Raw genomic sequence first — 23,979 nt, 5'->3', positions numbered from 1 at the left:
TTCCTTAAAATTGGAATGAAATTGTTTCGCATTTGAAATTTTGGAAGAGTTTTAATTCTGTTCTTTCACGTTTTTCCTTAAGGACAACAAGATGTCTTTGAAACTTAATCCAAGAATCAGCTTTTACATTCATTCACATTTTGTTCTCAAAGACAACAAGATGTCTTTGAAACTGAATTAGACTTTTACCAAGAATCAGAATGGAGTATTATTCTTTTAGTCCAAAGAAAAGAATCCAATCCAAGTTAATCAAGTCTTTAAATGACTCATTGTTATGAGTCATAAAATGAATATACACGTTACAAGGATATATGACTATTAGTCATATGTTTGGGTGGTGGCATACTGCCACATGGGGAGTAGGTTATTTAATTATTATTTTTATCCACTTATTAGTTAACCGGGTAATGTCCCGTTACCTGGTAATTAATCAATTACCCGCATAATCTAGAAATTATCATAAATTTCTTAAAATTCTATTTATTTTTAAAATGCTTCATATATACTTTATATATTATACTATCGTGTTCATATGGTACCTTGCATGGTACTAGTTCATTATTTATGGATATTATCGCTCGACCCGTATTTTATTCCAAATTGTCCACTTTCAACGAAACTCGTTTTCGTTAATCTGTGTACCCTTTATACCTCATAACACTTATTTATTACTTGTTAATAAATAGCATAATCCTTATAATCTCCAAATAATATTTTACTTGGACTGATGTCAATTACCTTACAATAAATCCAACGTACAACACTACTGGGTGCAACATCGTCGTAACTTAATACTGCAAAGCATAAATCCAAATATTGCTGGGTGTAACACCGTTGTAACTTAATACTGCAAAACGTAATATCGGCGTAATATTGCGGGGCGTAACATCATTCCCCCCTTTGGAACATTCGTCCTCGAATGTTGGCTGATGCTCTTTTTATTTTCGTAACTTATAGCTTTTGTGAATACCTTAATACTCTTCTTGCCATTTAAGCAGTTGCTTTGTGGATAAACCCAAAATCTAGGGTATTCCCCCCTTTAGTCTTTTTGCTCATATCATGACCTGTTGTCAAAATCTTCCTAATCTTGCAACTGTTGTTACCTCCTGTCATGCAACCTGTATGAACCTGGCTTTGTAAGTGCACTTATGCGATTCATATTTCTTTTTTTCTTTTATCTTTTAGTCAATATCTAGGCCTTACTTTGTATATACAAGGCTTAATAGGTTACCTCTCTGGGCCTCTATAGGTGTATTGATGTCCTTCACTCGGTACTTTGTTGAATCTACGAATATTGCTATACCTTTTTTCTATAAATCCATTTATCCCTCCGTATGACTTTACTGCATCAAGATATGTCATATTATACCGTAACTCTTACCTTGATTTCTCGTTACTATGGTCTGCTACAAAATTCCAGGTTACTTTTATTACTTATCCAATACGTATAAATTTATGTCCTTTAATGCTTCCACATACCAGGGGGATACCATGTTTTCATAACCGTATCTCACAACATCCCAATATGATTCACCTTGCGTGGGTATTTTAATCCTGTTCAATTCAAGAGATCCCTTTCTTTTCTTCGTCAGATCATTACTCAATCGAAAGCCTAAACGTCATCCTTTATCCATCACAATTACACCCTCATTGTACTATCAAGGCAACATTCCATCTTTTCTAAATGCTACTAGTCTTAGACTCCTTTGAGTTCATTCAGGCTATACTGAGCTTTCTATAACTTAGAGAAACCATCAACTCTTCTTGTTTTTATGGGCTTAATCCCAAGGACTTATCCATTCTCGTCACCTTTTCACTAGCCTTTTCTTATCCTTACTCATGTCTTCCTAAACCTTGTCGCTCTACCATACTTTATCTTGCAACCTACACATATCCATTATACTACTTGTAACCTTTCTTCAACTTGCTTGCACCATAGATTTCCTTATGTTATTCTGGAATATCAAGCGAGACATCACCTCATCTCTAACTTTTCTATACTCTTTTAACTACACCTCTCGATACATGGAAACCATAGGCTGGAAGTTATGCCACTAACGATGCCGCTATCATTCCTGGATTTTGAATCCCCGTGCTTATAACCTTCTATCTGAAGTATGGACTATTCACAACTTTCTGCATTTTAGTATCTCGTATGTTGTTTACTTTTACCTTACTTACTTAAAATCTCGTATTATATCTTCTATCTCTTTCATAACCTCCCTTCCATCTAGGTGTAACTCACGTCCATAACTTGAAGCTCTATTATAATACTCGCACCTCTGGTACACACACAATTCGGTGGGAGCTTCGTACTGACTTCTTATGAGGCTGGTACTTCTTCTAACTGGCTTCCTTGTAGAGACCTTATAGATTATGGTTGTTGTGTTATTTCTCTTGAACGTATGATATTAAGAGATATTCTGCCATATTCTCAAGCACAACTTCTATAATTTTTTTCCGAGGTCCAATAGTCAGACTCTTGATTCACTTAGGTGATGTAATTCTTTAGTTTCCTCTTCCTTCTGATCAGCCTATACGTAGGCTTAAGCTATCTTCTGATTTGTGGCTCATGGTATCAGTTATTACCTTAGCCTTTTATGGTCATTATGGAATATCCCTGATACAATCTTCTAACAATTCAATCCTTTGTCTATGCCCTGGTCTCAATTATTTCTTTTAAATTATACCGGAGTCTTTTATGGTTGTATGATTGTCAACAAACATAATGCTCCAAAATCTTGAGTGTATCCATAACGTACTAACTTTGGATCATTGATCAAATAATTCTTTCGTTCTATCTCAACTTTCTTTAAACGTGTGCAATTACTTTTCCTGGTTTTTCTGCCCCTTGTTGTATCCGTACTTAGCTTATCTTAGCGCCTACACTTGCCATAGTTTTCATACAACTCATATGATCTCGAATATTACTTTAAATTCTTACTTCCCGTCCATTAGCCACGATAGGTGCCACTTTCATTTGGAGTGCTTACAATATTATTGCGAAAGTGTTGTTTCACGGCCATTTTCTCTTTAGGTCATTGTGCTTAGGTTGAAGCCTTCTTCCTTATTTCCTCAGCTAGTCTTTTGTTGTAGTACTTAGGGAGAACCCTTGACTCTCCTAAAGCTGTGAGCTTATTACGGACCTTCTTGATGTCCTTACTTGCCTATAATCATCCGTAGTTGCTTACTTCCATGCCTTTGTGCTTGTATAGTTGCTTCTGAACTGATATTTTAACTACCTTCCCAGTTTCACTTTCTTTTATCCCCGTAACACTCATACGGTACCTTTAACTACCGCGACACTTGTTTGAATATACTTCAAGTATTATAATGATATTCTTCAAGATTGAATTCTCCATGTTGGGTTCTACTATGTTTATCTTACACGATCTGATGACTCGTCTGTAACCTACTGTTTAGCCATAACTGGGATCTTCCTGACCAATCACTAACTACTTGTTGGCCCATTCTCATATCAATGTTCCTTGTAATCTTTCTTGGGTAATTTCCTTTGTCTTAACTTGTCTCGCACTGGCTCTTTATTTTTTAATAACAGCTCGGGCAGGAACCTTTACTTCCTTTACCATTCCATAGTCACTAGAACCACTTAATTCTAATTTAATGTCACATCACTCCAAATTCCCCCCTTTAGGGGTGTACTAAAAGCTGAAGCCATGAGGATCTGCCTATAGATGTTTTCCCTCTTCATCCTTGGCATCATTTCTCAACATCAATGATCCTTACTCGCCTTGCGGCAATTCTCCTGTAAAAAGGATGACAAATTCCTTTACTCGCGAGGTTGACACATAGCATAACTGGAACATACAGTCTCTTAAACTTAATTTTTCTCACATTGCTTGCTCTAGGGAAGCTTCTCCCTGAATGATTTTTCTCTGAATTCATCGTGAATCTCCTTCTGTGGTCCGTCCTATTATTGTCGGAACATGATCGGAAATTCTCAAGATGCTGACTATTATCAAATCGCTCAGTTCCTAATTCATATTTAGTTTATCTTGTTCACCAGTCCATATTAATTTCTATTACTCTGGGGTCTAACTTTTCCTCTTGGTAGTCTTGTTAGAGTTGCGAACTTATTTCTCGAAATGGGGATATGACCTTATGGCCTATATTCTTTTATTGTCTTAAGGCCCATCTCCTTTCGTCTCTTCTTTCATTTGACAATAGGTTCTGTAACACTCTACCATTTTCATCAATGTATCACACCTTATTCATAATGCTTCCTTATCTCTCTTCTCATTATTCTACTAATATTTCTTCATATCCTTTTTCTTGTGAAAACTTCAATACGACATTCTTTTGCTTTTAGATTTCCTTTGCTCCATCAAGTGGCTCTTCAAGTTGCTTAACGTTTTCGATTTACTAGGGACGTGAGCCACACTAAGGTAAAATTTATCCCTTCAAGGCTTATAGTGCATGTCTTTGTAGTACTCATATCTGGCTACATTAGATCTATTAGCACATTTGCAATATCCTACGAAAATGTCAACTGACGCAATCAATTCATCCATCATATCTTCTTATAGTACTTTTATTAACCCCTACAGGACATATCTGGAAAGGGTGTGACCAATTGTATATATCTCTATTACTATTAAATATAACTCAAGAAGCTTATGTTCTTCTGCCTCAATTATAAACGTTGTTAACCTTTATTAACTAGGTACCTCGTACCCTTTTTCACCTTGCTCCTTTTACTTACCGAAATTTGTACTTATCTTCTTAATCTCTAATTGTCCTTCACCATAAAGATGGATAGACATTCTTGCCTTAAGGCTTCTTATCAGGAAGCTTACCCATTTTAGTATACCCATGAACTGCTAAAGACCTCATATTTACTTATCGTTGGCATCATACAAAATTTAATTCCTCTAACTCAGTTCTTCCACAACTATCTCTCTTTCCAACCTTCTTTTGGGAAGTAGGCATCGTCTTATTACGAATAAAATAGAATTTCAGAACTTGGATTCTTATAAGTAAGCTCTACCACACGATCTAGAGTAAGAAGAAAGAGTGACAATCCTAAATGCCCTGTAGCCTCTTGCTTATAAGTGTGGTGCACGACACACCCATAAACAAGACTCTACTAGACACGGCTTGTAGACTCCCTAGGACAGAACTGCTTTGATACCACTTTTGTCACGCCCCGAACTTGGGGGAGCGAGACTGGCACCCAGTGTCTTACCTATCCTTGCGTACTAACTTGCAACTAAGGGATTCTGAACATATGATGTCATACTTTTGGCCACGGGCCACATTACAAGACGACAACGAATGCTGACTAAATATGAATATAAAGCTTGGCCAACAAGGCCATCATATTTATTACAACTGACAAACCAACCAAATATGCATACAAGGCATGAAAGCCCAACATACTACACTAACTGACAAGATATGTCTACAAGCCTCTACTAATGGATATACTGTGATCGGAACGGCTATCCGACCTACTCATGACATATATACGTATATATATAAGATATACATAAGTCTCTAGACACGGAAACTCCGAAAGACATGGAGCTTACCGATCAAGCTGAGCTTGGGCATCACTTATTGAAGAGGACTACTTGTCTATTTATCTGACCAGCACGCATGAAATGCAGCACCCCCAGAAAAAGGACGTCAGTACGAAATAATGTACTGAGTATGTAAGGCAATATACTGAAAACTAAAACTGAACTGATAATATAATAAATGCAAGTAGCTGGAAGTCAAAGATAATTTGAAGATATGCTTACCTGCTGATACTGACTCAATTCTCTCAATATAGTAAGTAAAATAGTTGTCCGGCCTTATAAGGCTCGGTATACATATATATATATCTGCTTTGTCGTAGTAGGCTCGCTCATAAGAGCTAGGCCATACTAGGATCTATATCTCAACCAACTGGGCTCGCTCATAAGTGCTCGGCCATAGTAGGCTTGGTATATATATAACTGCTCTGCCGTAGTAGGATCGCTCATAAGCGCTCGGCCATACTAGGCTCTATATCTTGACCAACTGTCTCTCATATGTGCTTGTCCACAGTAGGCTTGGTATATAACTTACCATCTGATAAGAGGTTGCCCAATAGGGGCCTGCCCATCGATTATAGCTCGATGGTAATGAAAATACTTTTAATACTGTATCTATGTAACTTCTCTGCTCTCTTGACTGGAAGAAGAAAATACTCAACTGAATATGAAATCCCGATAAGGAGAATATTATAACTTACAACACTAGAAAAATATATGCAATTTGCGAGACTAGCAAAATATATGTAAATTTTGGGATATGAATGTAATGACGAGATCATGCCAAATGAAAGAAGAGCTTAGCCTTAACATACCTGTTTCTTGATTTATTTGAACAAATCTGCTTCTACGAAATATGGATGAAATTTATACTTGGATTTCCTTAAAATTGGAATGAAATTGTTTCGCATTTGAAATTTTGGAAGAGTTTTAATTCTGTTCTTTCACGTTTTTCCTTAAGGACAACAAGATGTCTTTGAAAAAGTGAGATGAATAGATACGGGGGAGGTGAGAGAAGTGAAGAAGAAGAAGAAGAAGAAGAAGAAGAGAGGAGGGAGATGAGAGATTAGGGTTAGAGAGAGATAGAGAGAGAAATTGGGAAAGTGAGGGGTTTGGGCGGGTGAGTTAGATATTATTAGGGGGGGGGGGGGTAAAAAATTATAAAATAAAAGAAGAAGAAAAGGAAAGAAAAAATAAAAAATACTTACCTAGGTGCGAACTGCGACGGTCGACCGCGGTCCCACCGTGGTCGCGGTGGGTTAAGTAACGTGAGGCAGTACATATTCTTTTCACCGCGGTCCCACTGTGGTTGTAGTGGATCAAGCGACTGCGAGGCAGAAGACTCTTCATTGACCGCGGTCTTGCCGTGGTCGTGATGCGATGATTTATTTTTATTTTTTATAGAAAGTTACAGAAGAAAAAGAAAACAACAACATTCATGGGTTGCCTCCCTTGCAGCGCCTGATTTAACGTCGCGACACGATGCAGGCTAGGATCATCACTCCTCATTCGCGTACTGGGGCTGTTCCAATGTTATTATCTCTCTATCCCCTTTTTCTTCTTCCATTCCAAGATAATGTTTCAACCTTTGCCCATTCACTGTGAACTTTTTCGTCCCATCTTCTGATTCAATCTCAACACCTCCACTTGAGAACATTTGCACCACTCTGAAGGGTCCTGACCATCGGGAATTCAACTTACCCGGAAACAACCTCTATCTTGAGTTGTATAACAATATTAGCTCTTCGGATTTGAAGTATCGGTCCAGGATGTGCTTATCATGCATTAGTTTTATCCTTTCTTTGTAAAATCTAGCACTCTCGAATGCCTGGAACTTGAATTCCTCTAGCTCATGTAACCCAGTGACTCTGTTGGTGCCTACTGTCTCCATGTCCAAGTTCAACTGCCGCAATGACCAAAGTGCTTTATGCTCGAGTTCTACTGGAAGGTGGCATGCCTTTCCAAACACCAACTTGTACAATGACATACCAATTGGAGTTTTGAAGGATGTGTGGTACGCCCACAATGCATTATCTAGCTTCTTCGCCCAATCGGTCCTTGTTCCATTCACTGTTTTTGTAAGGACACTTTTAATTTCCCTGTTGGACACTTCAACTTTCCTGCTTGACTGTGGGTGGTACGGGGTGGTCACTTTATGACAAACTCCATACTTTTCCAACAGTTGTGTGAACGCTCTATTGTAGAAATGAGTACTGCCATCACTGAGTATAGCTCTCGGGTGCCAAAACGTGTGAAGATGTTCTTCTTTAGAAAGCTGTTACCCCTTTAGCATCATTGGTTGGGAGAGCCACTGCTTCGACCCACTTGGAGACGTAGTCAACTGCTACTAATATGTACTTGTTACCATACGAGCTAACAAATGGCCCCATGAAGTCGATCCCCCACATGTCAAAAACCTCCACTTCTTGAATTGTGGTCATTGGCATCTCGTGTCGGCAAGATATGTTGCTTGTCCTTTGGCATTCATCCCAACTTTTGACCTAAGCATGGGCATCCTTGAATAGAGTTGGCCAATACAAACCCGACTCCAACACCTTAGTTGTTGTCCGAATTCCTCCAAAGTGTCCACCATATGGTGAAGCATGGCAAGCCTGCGAAACAGAATGTTGATCTTTCTCGGGGATACAACTCCGGATCATGTTATCTACACATATTTTAAATAGTAGAGGTTCATCCCAATAATAAGACCGACAATCACGAAAGAACTTTTTCTTTTGAATTGAGAAGAGTTCATAAGGAACAATACCACTTGCTAAATAATTAGCAATATCAGCATACCACGGTGCCTCCTCCATTGTCATTGCTATTTACTGTTCATCTGGGAATGTCTCTGTTATATCCTCAACCTCTACCTTCTTTTCAGCTCTTTCCAACCTTGAGAGGTGGTCAGCTACTTGGTTCTATGTCCCTTTTCTGTTACGGATCTCCAGATCAAATTCTTTTAACAAAAGAACCCAGCGAATCAAGCGTGGCTTTGACTCCTTCTTTTCTATCAGGTACCTAATTGCTACATGATCAGTATAAACAATAACTTTTGAGCCAATCAAGTATGACCTAAATTTGTCGAATGCAAAAATGACAGCCAACATCTCCTTTTCCGTCATGGTGTAATTGAGTTGTGCACCGCTTAGCGTTCTACTTGCATAGTAAATCAGGTGCATCAGTTTATCCTTTCGCTGCCCCAAGACTGCTCCTATAGCATAGTCACTTGCTTCGCACATAAGCTCGAATGGTTGCTCCCAGTTGGGTGCAACAATGATGGGTGCAGTCACCAATCTCTTCTTCAGCTCCTCAAATGCCAGCCTGCAATCATTAGAAAACACAAAGGGCTGATCCTTTTCAAGTAGTTTGCATAAAGGGTTAGCAATCTTAGAGAAATCTTTTATGAATCGCCTGTAGAACCCGGCGTGCCCAAGGAAACTTATCACTGCCTTGACTGAAATAGGCGGTGGTAACTTCTTAATCACGTCAACCTTAGCATGGTCAACCTTGATTCCCTTACTAGACACTCGATGCCCCAAGACTATCCCTTCAAGTACCATAAAATGACACTTTTCCCAGTTCAGCACTAAATTTGTCTCCACACATTTTCTAAGCACTCTTCTTAAGTTGTGAAGACAGTCCTCGAATGAATCCCCTACCACGGATAAATCATCCATAAATACCTCAATAATGTCCTCCACCATGTCGGTAAAAATGGCTAACATGCACCGTTGTAATGTCGACGTGCATTGCAATGCCTAAACGACATTCTTCGAAAGGCAAAGATGCCATACAGACAGGTGAATTATGTTTTCTCTCTGGCTTAGGAGGCTATTGAGATCTGATTGTACCCCGAATATCCATCCAAGAAATAGAAGTGAGATCGCCCAGCCAACCCGTCCCGCATTTAGTCAATGAATAGCAAGGGAAAATGGTCCTTCCGGGTGGCTGTGTTCAATTTTCGGTAATCCATGCAAATCTACCATCCCGTGACTGCAGGATTTGAGATCAACACGTTATTCTCATTTTGTACGACCGTCATTCCTCCCTTTTTCGGCACACACTGAACAGGGCTGACCAAATTGCTGTCAGAGATGGGGAAGATCGCATCTAACCATTTGATCACTTACTTCTTCACCACCTCTTTCATATTTGGGTTCAGCCTTCGTTGATGTTCTCTGGAAGGTTTGTGCCCTTCTTCCAAGAGAATCTTGTGCATACAAAAAGCTGGGCTGATACTCTTTATGTCCGCCATGGTCTAACCAATGGCAGTCTTACATTCCCGTAGCACTTGTAGGAGCTGCTCTGCCTACACAGCTAGCAAACCGGATGATATAATAATAGGTAAAGTAGAATCAGGCCCTAAGAAAATATACCTAAGGTGAGCTGGGAGTGGCTTCAGCTCCAGTTTGGGTGGTTCCTCTACTAATGGTTTTGTCAGTGGTGTAGCCCTCTTTTCTAACTCAAGGGACTTGAACTGAGGTTCACTCTTCCAGAATCCTTGGCCTTCGAGTGCCATGACCCACGCTACCAAACCTTCACCATCCATCTCCTCTAAATTTGTCAAACAAGCCCCCAATGATCTTTAGTAGTCAGGGCCTCATCATCTCGTGCAGGATCTTATCCACTGCCTCTACCAGGGAGCAATTATAATATTCACCGGGTCTTCTCATGGATTGCTGAACATTGAATATGACTTCTTCATTGTTAAACCACATTTTTAATTCCCTAGTTTCACAATCGATCAGTGCTCTCCCAGTGGCTAAGAATGGCCTCCCTAAAATGATAGGTATCTCTTCATCTACCTGGCAATCCAGAATAACAAAGTCCGCAGGGAGTACAAACCTCCCCACTTGTACCAACACATCATCAAGAATCTTTTTCGGCCTTTTAACCGTGCGGTCATCCAGTTGCAAAAGCATCAAAGTCGGTCTAGCTCTGCCAATGCCCAGTTTGGTATATATGGCCAGAGGCATCATGTTTATGTTGGCTCCTAAGTCACATAATGCCTTTGCAAAGGCATAACTCCCAATAGTGCACGAAATAGTAATGCTACCTGGATGAGACATCTTTTGAGCCATGGATCTTGTCACTACTGCACTGCAGGTCTGTGTCAGAGTTACTGTGGATAGGTCCTGAAAGTCATATTTTCGTGACATTAGGTCCTTCATCATCTTTGCATAGACTGGCATCTCCCTCAAAGCATCCATCAGAGGAATATTCAATTGAATTTGATGAAGCATCTCCATGAATTTCTTGTATTGATCTTCCTTCTTTTATTTTGCTAGTATCTGAGGGAATGGTGCAGGTATCGCCCTTTGTGCACTACTTGCTGGCTTCTCTCTGTTGGAGTTCAGTGGCACAAGAGGTACCACTTGTTCTGCAGCGTTTTCACTCTTCTTAGCCTTACCCTTATCATTCTGAACCTGTTCAACCACCACATCAGTAAGTTCTACTGATTCATCTACCTCTAATGGAGCTGGAGTGGCTGGCGATGTCACTTTGCTGGATTGTGCTACTTCTTGCTCCTTGTCTAAATCTCTCCCATTCCAGAGACTTACGGCCATGAGCTGATTCGGGTTTTGCTCCTTGGGGTTAATGTTTGTGTCTGCTGGCAATGTTCCCTAGGGGCGGTTGTTTAAGGCCATGGATAGCTGCCCCAATTGAGTTTCAATGTTCTTTATTGCTGAGTTATGAACTGCCAACTTTTCCTTCATCTTACCATTCGTTCCAATGAGTTGTTGAAGCATACCCCTGATCTCTACCATGTTGTTATCTTGCTGCTGAGGAGGTGGCTGATATGCCAACTGTTGCTGGTTCTACTGTGGATAGCCTGTTGTCTCTGATATGGCACCATTTGGCCTTGGGGCTGCATACCTCCAGGTTGTGGCATGTTTGGTCTGTACTGTTGATTGGGTGCTGGTCTCCACTGCTATCCTCCTTATCTCTGGCCCCCAAAGTTGTTGACATAATTCATATCCTCTCTTAAACCTTGGTTGTCACATTTTACACTCCATGACCACACATAAGACTGATTAATGCAGGGTGTACACAGTCCTCCATTTGTTGTGTCAACAATATGCACTTGCTTTGTACCCATCTCATCAATCTTCTTAGTCAATATACTCATCTGAGTCATGAGTGTGGCTATGTTATGTGCATGCAAATTATTTGGGTCAAGAGGAACTGAATGCACTATTGGTGCCAGTGTTGTGCCCCTCGTCATCCACCCCAAATTTTGGGACATCTTGTCAAGAAGGATTTTGCACTCGGTGAATGTCTTACTCAAAAATTCACCCCCAGCTGAAGCATCTACATTGGCCTTTAGATTGTACACTAACCCCATGTAGAATCTCTAGACAAGCATCTGGTCTGGAATACCATGGTGGGGACACTTCACTAACATCCCTTTGAATCTTTCCCAGTTTCCTGCAAGGTCTCAGTAGGCTTCTGCTTGTACTGCAATATCTCATCAATCTGTCTTGCAGTCTTGTTGGGTGGGTAAAACTTGTTCAGGAACTGCTTGACTAATTCCTCCTAGGTGAAAATAGAATTTATTGGGAGCGAATTCAGCCAGGTCTGAGCTTCCCCAATCACAGAGAACGGGAATAGTAACAGCTTGATAGCTTCTGGGGTTGCATTTGGTTGTCTTTGGGTTACACATATCGACAAGAAAAATTTGAAATGTTGTTGAGGGTCTTCAATGTGTGACCCGGAGAACAATCCCTTATTTTGCAGCAGGTGCAGCATGTTGTTAGTGATCTGGAATGTCTCCGCTTGTATTGGGGGCGCAACAATGGCAGTGGCCAGGTTGTCAGCTATTGGTTGTGCCCAATCATAAAGTGCAGCTTCTGGTACAAGAGGTTCTACCACTCTTACGTTTGGGTCAGCTGGCTCATCCCTGATGTTTCCGTCGACGTTGTTTACGTCACCCATGTCAATTTCAAGTTGGTGTGCTTGTTGTGATTATTTGTTCTTCTTGTTGGCACGGTTCAATGCCCTGAATGTTTTCTCAGGGTCTGAGAGTCCTTCAAGAAGTTCTCCAGTCCTCGAAGAATTCCTAGGGATACACCTGAATCCCACAAGAGTTCAAACATGAGAATTTCAATGAAACAAAAATTGTTTAATACGTTAGAAATTTTATCTAAACTAATAATTCCAGCACTACTTCTAAGTTGTAATAAATAACACTATTAATTCCCCGGCAGCGGCGCCAAAATTTGATCACGCCCAACTATGCGTTATAAAAAGGACAAAGCGGTTGTTGCAAATATAATTCGGTTTTAAGTTCGGAGTCAAATATCCAGGGAACTAACCTATCTATTACAACTCTTGGCAATGTTATTATCAACTCAAACAATTTTCCGATGCAAATTTTTTATCAATAAAGGTTGTTTTTTTTGTTCAACTACTTTAAATGTGATTAAGAATAACAATATGCTAAATCAAAGATAATTCAATGGTAAAAAGGTCTAGGGTATTGATTTACCCAACAACTAGTTTAAGTTTTAACTCTTTTGCTATAATCTCGCCGTAATACTCTATGAGGATTATGAGCTATGGGTTATCGTAATTATCTCTCGATCAACTACGATAATTTACTAGAGCATTATCTCGAACTACTCTAGCTGATAATTTGTGTAGCTCTAAATTATTCCACCAAAGCTTCATTATCTTTAACCCCACTTTTAAATTCAAGTAATGAATCTCTTCACTTACCCAAAAGTGGTGTTGTTCAACAACAGTCTAACCTAGTATTCTTTCTCAAGCAACACACAACAATTAGACACGATTAATCAAGGGCCCATTCAATTAATCACCATACAAAACGTAGTTGAACAATTATATAAAAAATCAATCTCGATTATAATAAAGTTGAGACGAACATTCTGCCTCGCGTCTTTGGCCTTCCGCGGTCGATTCACGGTCCACCGTGGTCGTGGTGGATTCAAACGTAGTCCACTTTTGGCTTCTTTCCGCTCGGGTGCTTCTTGATTGGACGTTTTCTTCACATTATTGAGTCCAAAACATTCCATAGTTCTTCCTAACTTGGATTAGTCCATGCGAAGCAAAAGAACACCATTTAGAGCATTTTGTTATCATTTAGCCTATAAAACAACAATAAAGCATGGTATAATTAGGGTGTAAATATCGTCTATGTAGCCTATTATCAGGAGGCAAGGATTAGCCTCATGCAAGAATGGAGTCAGGGCTTAGACTCATGCAGACAGAAGGCAGTGCTTAGCCTTATGCAAATATGGAGTCTGGGATTAGACTCATGCAAATATGGAGTCAGGGCTTACACTCATGCAGGTATGGAGACCGAGCTTAGTCTCATGCAAGGAGAAGGCCGCGTTTAGCCTTATGCAAATATGGAAGTAGAGCTTAACCTCATGCATGATTCAGGACAGGGCTTAGCCCCATGCAAATGGAAGGCAATGCTTAGCCTTATGCAAATATGGAGGTAGAGCTTAACCTCATGCAAGATGTGGGATAGGGCTTAGTCCCATGCAAATGTGAAGTTAAGGATTAGACTCATGCAAATGTGAAGCCAAGGACTAGACTCATGCAAATGCGGAGTCAAGGATTAGACTTATGCAAAGAGAAAATAGCAGATAAAGGTAGAGTATATCTTAGCTAGGATAGGTTCAGTGTCTAACGACCGGATGGATGGTGAATTTGCTTTGTGTATGAATGCTATCATCAAATGTGCCTACATTCAAAGAAAAATCATAAGTTTCATGAGGGGAGGTTGCTTCTTGCTTCGTTTACCGACCTTGCTTTGCTCCGCTCTGGAAGCTCCTTCGAGTTCCCCTAGGTAGCACCTGACTGTTATAAAAAAAATAGAATTTTCGAAAAATATACATTCATTGATAAAATGGGATTGCTTTGGAAGCCTATTAATATATCAAGTAACTTTTGACGAACTAGCGACTATGACACATTTCAAAGGCATTGCAACTCTCTTATGTTGGAATTTTGAGGGTCTTCCTCAAAATTCTGCCCCAATTTGGTAGATTATTTCCAACAATTTGCGGATGGCGGACCTTGCTAAATCTTCTTCGGAATTTTGAGAATCCTTCTCAAAATTCTGCCATAATTCTTGACTAATGACTGACTTCCTGGCCTGTGATGGCATTGGCTGGACTTGCTCCAGAATTTTGAGGGCCCTCCTCAAAATTCTGCCCCAGATTCTAATTCCGGGGGAAAATAAAAATTTTATTATGATATGACCGAATCCATAAGCCTGCCTATGTATCCCCTCTTAAACGGGAATCATGTCAAGCATAGTTCAATTACATCTGAAAAGAAATGTGAAATAATCTAAGCATAGTATCTCTTAATTGTGTCTGAATTGATTGGTTTTGGCCATATTTCGCCATCCATTTCTGCAAGTATGAGTGCTACTCCTGTCAGCACCCTGTGAACCATGTGTGGACCTTGCCAGTTGGGAGAGAATTTCCCTTTGGCTTCATCTTGGTGTGGGAAGATCTTCTTCAATACCAGCTGCCCTGGTGCGAACTGTCTTGGTTTGACTCTTTTGTTGAATGTTTTAGACATTCTGTTCTGATAGAGTTGGCCATGTCATACTACGTTCATCCTCTTTCCATCGATAAGGGCCAATTGTTCATAGCGACTCCTTACCCATTCTGCATCACTGAGTTCATCTTCCTGTATGATTCTTAAAGAAGGAATCTCTACCTCGGCTGGGATGACAACCTCGATACCGTAAACCAGCATGTAGGGGGTTGCCCTGGTTGATGTGCGGACTGTAGTGCAGTACCCTAATAGAGCAAAGGTTAACTTCTCATTCCATTGCTTGTGATTCTCTACCATTTTCCTTAGTATATTTTTAATGTTCTTGTTAGCGGCTTCTACGGCTCCATTCATCCGAGGTATGTAGGTGGTGGAATTATTGTTCATGATTTTGAAAGTTTCACATATAGCTTTCATCAGATCACTGTTGAGGTTAGCGGCATTGTTAGTGATAATGGACTCAGGAACTCCGAATCGGCACATAATACGATCCTTGACAAAATCTGCGACGACTTTCTTCATTACAGCTTTGTAATATGTAGCTTCTAACCATTTTGTGAAATAATCAATGGCTACCAGAATAAACCGGTGTCCGTTTGAAGCCTTGGGCTCAATCGGACCAATAACATCCATTCCCCAGGCGCCGAATGGCCAAGGTGAGCTTGTTGCATTGAGCTCATATGGTGGAACTTTTATCATGTCGGCATGCACTTGGCATTGAAAGCATTTGCGAACATACTGAATACAATCCTTCTCTATGGTCATCCAAAATTAACCTGCCCTGAGTATCTTCTTGGCCAGAAGGAAACCATTCATGTGCATGCCACATGTCCCAGCATGCACATACTCAAGTAGCTTAGAAGCTTCCTTTGCGTCGACACATCTTAGCAAACCCAAATCCGAAGTTCTTCTGCATAAATTCCCTCCACTGTGGAAGAAGTGATTTGACAATTTCCGGAGCTTGTGTTTCTGAATGTGATTTGCGTTCTCCGGATATTCTCCTTTTGCTAAGTACTCCTTGATGTCATGGAACCAAGGCTTTCTATCGGCTTCTTCCTCGACATGGGCACAATATGCCTGCTGATTCTGGATCCTCACCAGAATAGGATCAATATAGTTCTTATCTTGATACTGTATCATTGATGACAAAGTGGCTAATGCATTGGCGAACTAATTCTAAATTCTGGGTACATGTCGGAATTCTATCTTCGTGAACCTCCTTTTCAATTCTTGCACATGGTGCAGATATGGCAATATCTTGGAATTCTTGGTAGCCCATTCTTCTTGCACCTGGTGCATAAGAAAATCTGAATCGCCGATCACTAACAACTCTTGAATGTTAATGTCGACTGCCATGTTAAGCCCTAGTATGCAGGCCTCATATTCTGCCATGTTGTTGGTGCAGGGAAATCTGAGTTTAGCAGATACCGGATAATGCTGACCCATTTCTGATACCTAGACTACTCCAATGCCTACTCCTTTGAAATTTGCGGCTCCGTCAAAGAACATCCTCCAACCGTCATGTGTTTCCGTAATGTCTTCTCCCACGAATGATACTTCTTCATCAGGAAAATACGTTTTCATGGGTTCGTATCCTCCTCCCACTGGATTTTCAGTGAGGTTAATGCTTGTCCCTTGACTTCTTTTTGAGTTATATACACGATGTCGAACTCAGTTAGTAGTATCTGCCATTTAGCCAACTTCCTAGTAGGCATGAGCTTCTGAAATATGTACTTCAGAGGATCCATCCTGGATATGAGGTATGTAATGTAGGCACAGAAATAATGCCTCGACTTCGGGGTTGTCAAGGTCAAAGCCCAACAAGTGCGTTCGAACAGAGAATACCGTGCTTCATAAGGTGTGAATTTCTTACTCAGGTAGTATATGGCTTGCTCCTTTCTTCCTGTATCATCATGTTTTCCTTAGATCCAAAAATAAGGCTCCATCTAATACGTATAGATAAAGTAGTAAAGGTCATCCTGGTTCTAGCGGGACCAGAACTAGCGGTGTGGACAGGTATTCCTTGATCTTGTAAAAAGCTTTCTGACAATCCTCGGTCCAACTTGTCTCTGCATCTTTCCTCAACATCTTGAAGATGGGTTAACATATTACTCTGGACTGTGCTATGAATCGGCTGATGTAGTTGAGCCGTCCCAGGAAGCTCATCATGTCCTTCTTGCTTTTGGGTAGTGGTAACTTCTGAATAGCTTTGACTTTAGTCTGATCCAGTTCAATCCCTTGACAACTGACAATGAATCCCAACAACTTTCCTGCAAGAACCCTGAATGCACACTTTGCGGGATTCAACTTCAAATTGTACCTCCTGAGCCTGTCGAAGAATTTCCTCAAGTGTGCTATGTGATCTGCGACCCTCTTGGATTTGATGATGACATCGTCCACATATACCTCTATTTTTTTGTGTATCATTTCATGGAAGATGGTTGTAATGGCCCTCATGTAAGTGGACCCTGTGTTCTTTAGACCGAATGGCATCATCTTGTAACAGTATACACCCCAAGGCATAATAAAAGCTGTCTTCTCGGCATCTTCTTCATCCATCCGGATCCGGTGATAACTTGCGAAGAAATCTACCAAGGATTGGAGTTCATGCTTGGCGCAATTATCGATCAAGATATGTATATTTGGCAGTGGGAAGTCGTCCTTGGGACTTGCTTTGTTTAAATCCCAATAATCAACACATACCATGACTTTCCCGTCCTTCTTCGGAACTGGCACGATGTTAGCTAAGCAGGTTGGGTATTCAACCACCCTGAGAACTTTGGCTTTAATTTGCTTGGTGACTTCCTCCTTGATCTTCAAACTCATGTTTGGTTTGAATATTTTGAGTTTCTACTTGACTGGCGGACACATGGGATTGGTAGGCAACTTGTGAGCCACTATATATGTGCTCAAACCGGTCATATCGTCATATGATTGTCACGCCCCAACCTCGGGAGGCGCGACTGGCGCTCAATTGAGTAAACCCCAACTGAGCAAGCCTCATTCATACATTTCTACCTAACTCACTACGATTAAGGGAACCATGCTTTCTTTTATTTAGATAATAGCAAAATCGAACTTTCACAATATTAGTCCATTTTCATGTCACAAATCAAGAATCAAGGTTAAGTTTCAAGTTTTTATACGGTTATAGTTTAGAAGAACTAGAGTACAATGTTACAACATAGTTCATCGACTCATCCAAGACCCTTACCTTACCCACACAAACGTCTACGGAGCATCTAAGGATACAAAAGACAATAATGACAATGCCGGCAATAAGGCCCCGGCTATACCTCAAAAGTGGATATCTATAACAAAAGATGTACAACATAACCCCTTGAACGAGAAAGGGGCTCAACAAGACTTTGAGAGGAGGAAGCTCCACTACACGCGATCGGCACTATCCGCTATGGAGCCACCTACATTCATTTAAAAATGTAGCGCCCCCGGGAAAAGGGACGTTAGTACTATGGAATAGTACTAGTATGTATAACTAAACGTCATCCAGTTAGAAAGAACAACCATACAAGAGTACAAAGAAATCATAAGAAACACAAAGCTTCAAATAAGCACCACGTCAACAATATAAGAGGTTCACATAGTTTTAACATGATTTCTGAAATTTGTGGTTGGGGCATTCCTTATCGTTGCATCATCATCCATATTACCACTGCTTCCTTGAGCGGAGTCCGATCACGGCCCGATTGGCTAAGCCGTCTTACCAAGACATTACTCTTATTTCATTCTCACATTTCAGTTTCAATCATCAATACATTACCTCCATGTGCGTACAACATGGCGTCAGACCACGGTCCGATCGGCTAAGTCGTCTTACCAAGACATTACCCTTTTCCGTTAATCATCTCACTTCAACCTTTGAATTCATATAAATTAGTTTTCTCGGCACGTGGGGCCACAATTACCACATTTCATAACTCACATTTCACATTATTCCCATTTTCAACATTTATCTTGCCATTTAGGAACATAGGCACATACAAAACAAATTTAAGTTATAAACATAGAGAGAAATTCATCTATTTCGGCATATTAATCACAATGTAACCTTGACTTGACATTTAGGCATTTAGCACATAGCTCATGTTTTTCCATACATCCTCAATTTACAAATAATAACACACTAAACACATGAAGAAGCATCTTCCACATACATTTTCACAACATCAATTTATTTGACATAACAAGTACCTCATCAATCAAATTCCGGGCTTACAACATTTGCACGGTCACCATGGAGGCTTAATTTCTAAAAGGAGGGGGCTTTAGCCATACATACCTTGTTTAAGCTTTCCTTAAGTTACTACAACATTCCGGAAATTCTAGCAATCCCAATCTACTTAAGACATAACAAAAATGAACACAAATTAGGAAGGTATTCATGGTTTCAGCTCATTCGAGCATTTTATCAAATACTAGTTGAGCATCTTGATTTCAAATCTCTTTTACAAGATTTCCTTCATTCCCCAACCCAATCTTTACTTATTTATGTTCAACAATCTTCCCACAAACCTAATTTGTACATGCATGTATACATAATACTATTACACCCAAGAATCATACCTCAATAACCCATCTCACAATCTCTACAATACCAACACAACCTAGGTTAGGCACCTATGGCTTCCAATCACCATCCCATGAGTTCTAATGTATATGTCATACATAAATAATCACCATAGAGTAGTTATAGATGATAGAAATACCTCTTGTAGTAAGAATCTTGAGAATCCCCACTTTTAGTGTTCTTGATTAATTTAGGGATTTGAATGGGAATCTATGGATTTTCAAGATCAATCCTTGTTAATATAAGTGTTTAGGAGTAGTAATCAACTCAAAATACTCCAAAAACATTACCTTGAATCATACGAGGGAAGTATAGGATGGATTCCCCTTGATAGAGCAAGACCTAGCCCAAAATAATGACGTAGAGACTCTCCATACCCGGTCTTGGGGTATTTATAGGGCTGCTAGGCACGAGACAGCGGTCAAACAACACCCGGGACACGGTGGCCACGCTCGGAGGAAGAAACTCTTAGTTTTCACACAGGTCCGATAAAATGGTCATACCTTTCTGTATACACCTCCAAATGACAAACAGTTTAATGCGTTGGAAACTAGACTCAACGATATTTAATTTGATAGGCTGTGTATCACCCAAAACCTTATATAAATGGAGATATGCTTGTCCAAAGTAAGGTCTTGTGCGTACTCATTTACAACTTTATTCTATTATGAAATTTTCCAACATGGCTTAGACTTAGGCCTCTCCTTAGACCCCAAATCACTTATAACATGACTTATACGCTTATTAACATATCCAATTGATATCTGTTATATCATGACTCCTCATTTGCATGCAAAAGAAATAATTAATCTACCTTGGCACTACGAAATCTTTAAGTACTTAGCAAAATTTCCTGGGGCTTTATATTCTCCCCCGCTTAGAATCATTCATCCTCGAATGAGGATCAAGGTTCATTCATTAGCCATCCTTATGTAACTTCAGATTTTTCACATCATGAAGTATATCAACAACTCCGAATTTGGCTAACTCCTTAAATTTCCGAAAATTTTGCCAGAGTTTCCTTTGTAACTAGGCTTATCTACCTGTCAGAGGGCCCCAGATACATATCCTAACAGCATATATATGTTCCATGGACATAACATAACTTGTACAACACCAACCATGGCCGCATAGGCAACATATATAACCGAAATGGAATTGTTTAACACAGATCAAATCAAAAGATAAGAGTTCATAGGAACCAAATGCATAAAAGCTATTACATGACTATTCAAACAAATGTGGGTACTTCTTTCTCATTTCTTCCTCGGCTTCCCAAGTGGCTTCCTCAACCTACTGGTTCCGCCATAACACTTTTAAGGAGGCAATTTCCTTATTTCTCAAATTCCGGACTTGCCTATCAAGAATGGCAACTGGAATTTCTTCATAAGATAGTTCTTCATTAACCTCAATAGCTTCAATTGGCACAATAGCGAACGGATCTCCCACTACATTCTTCAATATAGACACATGGAAGACCGGATGTACCAACGACATCTCGGGTGGTAGCTCGAGCTTGTATGCCACCTGACTAATCGTTTGAATGATTCTGTACGGTCTGACATACCTTGGACTTAATTTCCCTTTCTTCCCGAATCACATGATACCCTTCATGGGGGAAACCTTCAAAAATACCCAATCATCTTCTTTGAACTCCAAATCTCTGCACGAATGTCCGAATAAGACTTTTGGCAACTATAAACAATTTTCAACCTCTCCTTAATCATTTTGACTTTCTCCATGGCCTGATGCACAAGGTCTATCCCTATTAATTTAGCTTCTCCAACCTCGAACCACTCAACGGGAGATCTATATCTCCTACCATAGAATACTTCAAATGGCGCCATCTGAATACTAGCATGAAAGCGGTTATTATAAGCAAACTCTATGAGTGACAAATGATCATCCCAGCTACCTTTGAAATCAAGAACACAAGCACGCAACATGTCCTCAAGCGTCTGAATAGTCCGCTCCGCTTGCCCGTCGGTATTTGGATGAAAAGGTGTACTAAGATTTACCTGCGTACCCAAACCTTGCTGAAATTTCTTCCAAAAGTTGATCGTGAACTGAGCCGCTTGATCAAAAATGATAGAAAATGGGGTTCCATGCAACCTGACTATTTCTTTGATATACAGCTAAGCATACTATTCTACTGTGTTGGTAGATTTGATTAGCAAGATGTGCGCTGATTTCGTGAGTCGATCCATGATTATCCAAATTGAGTAGAACTTGCGCGTAGTGCGCGGTAATCCTACAACAAAATCCAAATTGATCATTTCCCATTTCCACATTGGGATTTCTACGCTTTGTGCCAATCCACCAGGCCTTTGATGTTCGACCTTCACTTGCTGACAGTTCGGACATTTTGCCACGTAGTCCGCCACATCCCTTTTCATGTTATTCTACCAATAAACTTCCTTGAAATCATGATACATTTTTTGTAGAACCTGGGTGAACGGAATACTTAAAACTATGAGCTTCAACCATGATTCTTTCCCGAAGAGCATCTATATCTGGAACACATAGCCGCCCTTGGTACCGTAGTTTACCATCATCCATGCCAAGAGATAAAAAAATTGTGGTCTTATGTTCATGAATCCCCTCCTTCAGCTGCACTAGCAATGGATCATTGTATTGCTTTTCTTTGACCTTCACTACAAGGGACGATTCAACCCTATTATGCACAATTACTCCCCCTTCACTAGAGTCCGCAAGCCGAACTCCTAGACTAGCCAACTAGTGAACTTCCCTGGCCAACGGCCTTTGATATGCCTTTAAGAGAGCCAAACTTCCCATATATTTCCAGCTAAGCGCATCCACCACAACATTGGCCTTTCCCGGAGTGATAGAGAATATCGATATCATAGTCTTTGAGCAACTCGAGCCATCTTCTCTGTATCAGATTCAACTCCTTTTGTTTGAAAATATGTTGTGGTCCGTAAATACATCCACGTGGACCCATACAAATAATGTCGCCAAATCTTTAGTGCAAAAACCACTGCCGCAAGCTCTAAGTCATGTGCTGCATAGTTTTTTAAATGATTCTTGAGTTGCGTAGAGGCATAAACTATTACCTTAACATGTTGCATCATTAGTGGAACATCTTTATCATATTTCTCTTACATAAGAGCTCTCACGAATTGAGTTCTACGATAATTTCCCTGATATAGTTACAATCTCCTACGAATACTTGCAACTAACACTTCCAAATTCTCAACAAAAGACATTACATAATGTGTTTTTTTCCATAGGGCCTTCTGTATCAAATGAATAACACCTGCTAATTGCACATACCCTGATAACATCAACCTGCACGACATTACATCAAATGTAAGGTAATATTGCTCCGACTTTTCTTAGCCAACCTCTTCTCCCCATATGTGCCTTTTAGAATTTAAGAAACCACACTACTTCCCTTGTGAATATTCTCACGATCCGTCTTTATGGTTAAACACCGCCCAAAACACATATCAACAAACACCCTTTATATGTATACAATTTAGGAAGAGTCACTGGCCCGACAAGGGCATTCTCTAAAACTTGAAATCCTCCTCCATTCTTCAACAACAACTTTTGATTTTTACTCTTAAGTGTAAGACTTAGTCCACCTGATTCTAACCTCGATGAGTAACTCACCTCATTCCCCGTATTGCAGCTACCAATAGAGTTTCCTGATATTGCGGTTCAAGAGTTACCATGTTAAACATGTCTGGTCTGTAACAAGTGTTCATCCTCTTTCAATCTATTTTGAACCTTTCATTTGCCCTTTGGATAGATTGTGTTGTCCTCCCCCTTTTCTATCGCCCTTTGGCCTGGATATTATATTGGTACCATCTTTTCCTTCTAACTGGAACATTCATTCCCATTCTATTTTGCTCATAGTGCATAATTGATAGCCTTATTGTGCCACACACTTGTCTACCTCCCGTAAACTTGTAATATCATTGTGCTTGGTTTAGTGAGTTTATCATACCACAACTTCACCTCCAGTAGTCTCATTTTCCATTTTATGTAGGCATGAACTATCTTTAGATCCTTTAGTTGATATTCGGTGTCACCCAAGTTAGTTGCATTACGGTTGGTCCTTTATAACTTTTATTAACACTTATGATCTAAGTGAGTCAACCATTCTGATACAAGATATTTTATGATAACCATGACCATCTCAATTTATAGGTTTTCTCCCCATTTCTTCTCACCTCATTCTTCCTAGCTAGTGAGTAGCCATGCACTCTTCAATATGTTACGTGGTCTTTTCCCTTAGTTATTTCATCATGCTCACCTCTTAACTCTTATGAGGATATCCGTGGG

General features: G+C 40.1%; 1 protein-coding gene across 1 annotated transcript; it reads right to left on the bottom strand.

The window, feature by feature from the left end:
* Window positions 1-10,135: 10,135 nt before the first annotated feature.
* On the bottom strand, window positions 10,136-10,792 carry LOC107783141 (uncharacterized). Its single transcript, XM_016604114.2, has one exon. The coding sequence runs from the start codon at window positions 10,790-10,792 to the stop codon at window positions 10,136-10,138; it is 657 nt and encodes a 218-aa protein (XP_016459600.2).
* Window positions 10,793-23,979: the final 13,187 nt, after the last annotated feature.

The sequence above is a fragment of the Nicotiana tabacum genome, chromosome 1, assembly GCF_000715075.1.
Source record: "Nicotiana tabacum cultivar K326 chromosome 1, ASM71507v2, whole genome shotgun sequence".
In the NCBI taxonomy this organism is placed as follows: Eukaryota; Viridiplantae; Streptophyta; class Magnoliopsida; order Solanales; family Solanaceae; genus Nicotiana; species Nicotiana tabacum.
The sequence above is the reverse complement of the archived record's forward strand: the minus strand, read 5'-3'. Positions and strand labels throughout refer to the sequence as shown.

What these genes read in the sequence shown, in the direction of transcription:
- LOC107783141 (XM_016604114.2), bottom strand. Translation starts at nt 10,792, where the DNA reads ATGGAGATGCTTCATCAAATTCAATTGAATATTCCTCTGATGGATGCT.